The 1858-nt window shown below is 34.0% G+C and overlaps 1 protein-coding gene across 1 annotated transcript; it reads right to left on the minus strand.

The window, feature by feature from the left end:
• Positions 1-426: 426 nt before the first annotated feature.
• EIN_253760 (hypothetical protein) lies at positions 427-1002 on the minus strand (the record flags this gene model as incomplete). Its single annotated transcript, XM_004261815.1, has 1 exon — positions 427-1002. The coding sequence occupies one exon, from the start codon at positions 1000-1002 to the stop codon at positions 427-429; it is 576 nt and encodes a 191-aa protein (XP_004261863.1).
• Positions 1003-1858: the final 856 nt, after the last annotated feature.

Consider the following 1858-nt stretch of genomic DNA (forward strand, 5'->3'; position numbering starts at 1 on the left):
CCGTAATAAATAATTACATTTGGGCGACATTTTTGGAAGTTAATAATAAAACATAAAATTTATTATGTTTTATGAAGTGAAAACGGTCCTTCATTAGTTAAATTTAAAAATAAATGAACTATATTTATGGAAGCATATTTCCAAAGAACAAAACTGCACCGACATCCCAGATATTTGCAATCAAAATAAAATACATTCCACCAGAAGAAAGTATGTTTCTTGTTGAAGTTTCAATTTTATAGAGAAAAATTCCACCTATTTTTGTCACAACGAGAATTGTCTCGATTGAAAATAACGAGGCAGTTTTGCCGAAAATAAACATCACATCACCAGAAAATGGTTTTAGCAGTTAAAAGCGAAAAATTGAAACAAAAAATAAACACAACAATGGAGTCAATCAAAGGAAAAGAGCCATAACAACGAAATCTAATGGTCCAAAAAAGACCGCAACGTCCGGTCATTTCTAGCTAATGTGATTTTTTTGTTTTTTTCAAATAGGAGGGAAAGATGTGAGTGAATTTCTTGTCCTATTTTTTCGAGTTCGTCTATATTATACACTCTGTTTTTGTAATTAATTGATTGGATGTAGTCAATAACCATCACATTATTCGACCCTCTCGAATGTTTACACCCAATATGTATTCCTTTCTCTTGAAGGATATCTACTAACAAATGAATCGATTCGGTCGTCCGGTTTTTCTTCAGTCTCCGTAATGCCGTTTGCTCAGTCACGCCATTCTCCATATCTAAAGCCATCCGTTCTTTAATACGACGCTCTACTACACTTTCAAATAAGATCTCATCTTTAGAATCAAAACTTACCATTTCAATGGGGATGAAGGGATGTGCTATAAATGTCCGTCGAGAAGGGCGTTCGATTTGGATACTTGCAAACTCATCAAGAATAGCTATACATACAACTTCAGTCAAAACATGGTTGGAGCGCCTTTCTTGATAAGTCACCTTACCAGACTTACCCGCTCCCTTCTTCATTATATTCATCGTTCATCTCAGATTTCAGTTTCATTTTTTATCTTCTCTTTTTCAAGGCATTTTTTTTTACTCAGGAGCGTAGGCGCTATTAATAAATACTATTAATAAATGCAACCGTCGTGAAGCGTTTTGGACTGAAACAAGCGTATTTATATATCACCAGTGCTTCCTTTTGCACCAACACAGTTGTGTTAGGGGGGTTATACATTGTTTGCTATATTATAGACTACATTTTCGGGGTTGCAATTTTGTACTCAATATGTCGCCGCCTTTTTCTAGATGGTCGGTAATGGATTGAATATTCGGCAAAGACGGACAAACGAGTGTTTTTGGAAAATAATGGTGTAAAACCCTTGTTTGTGATTTGGCTTATAAAATATATTTGGTGAAGATTTGGATATTGGTTAGTGCCATTCGGGCAATTTTGCGCCGAAATCCATTTAAAATACGGGATTGAACCATTAACTGTTGTGCCTCGACTCATTGGAAAACCCACCAATTTCCACTCAAAGGTACTGTCATGAAGAAGGTGTACCCTTCGAAGAGAAGAACTGGCATTGAGAAACTTTAACAAACATGTTTTGTAAACGTGGGTCATTTTTTTTAAATATTAGAATATAAGTACAGAGCTGAACAATATAATTTATATGTTGTGTCCACGTATTGAAGAAAATCTAGAAAATATTTTTGAATGAAAAAATAACGCTCGTATGCTGTTTCAAAAAAATAATTACATACCGTTACTTCTTGTCGCAAAACTAACATTATAACCAGATTGAAACTTTTGACATAAAAAAGACCAAATATAAGACATACAAAATTAAGTTAACCAAAAAATAAAGACAAATTCCCCTCAAAGAAAGAA

This window comes from Entamoeba invadens (genome assembly GCF_000330505.1).
Source record: "Entamoeba invadens IP1 unplaced genomic scaffold scaff_1105074726103, whole genome shotgun sequence".
Taxonomy (NCBI): domain Eukaryota; phylum Evosea; order Mastigamoebida; family Endamoebidae; genus Entamoeba; species Entamoeba invadens.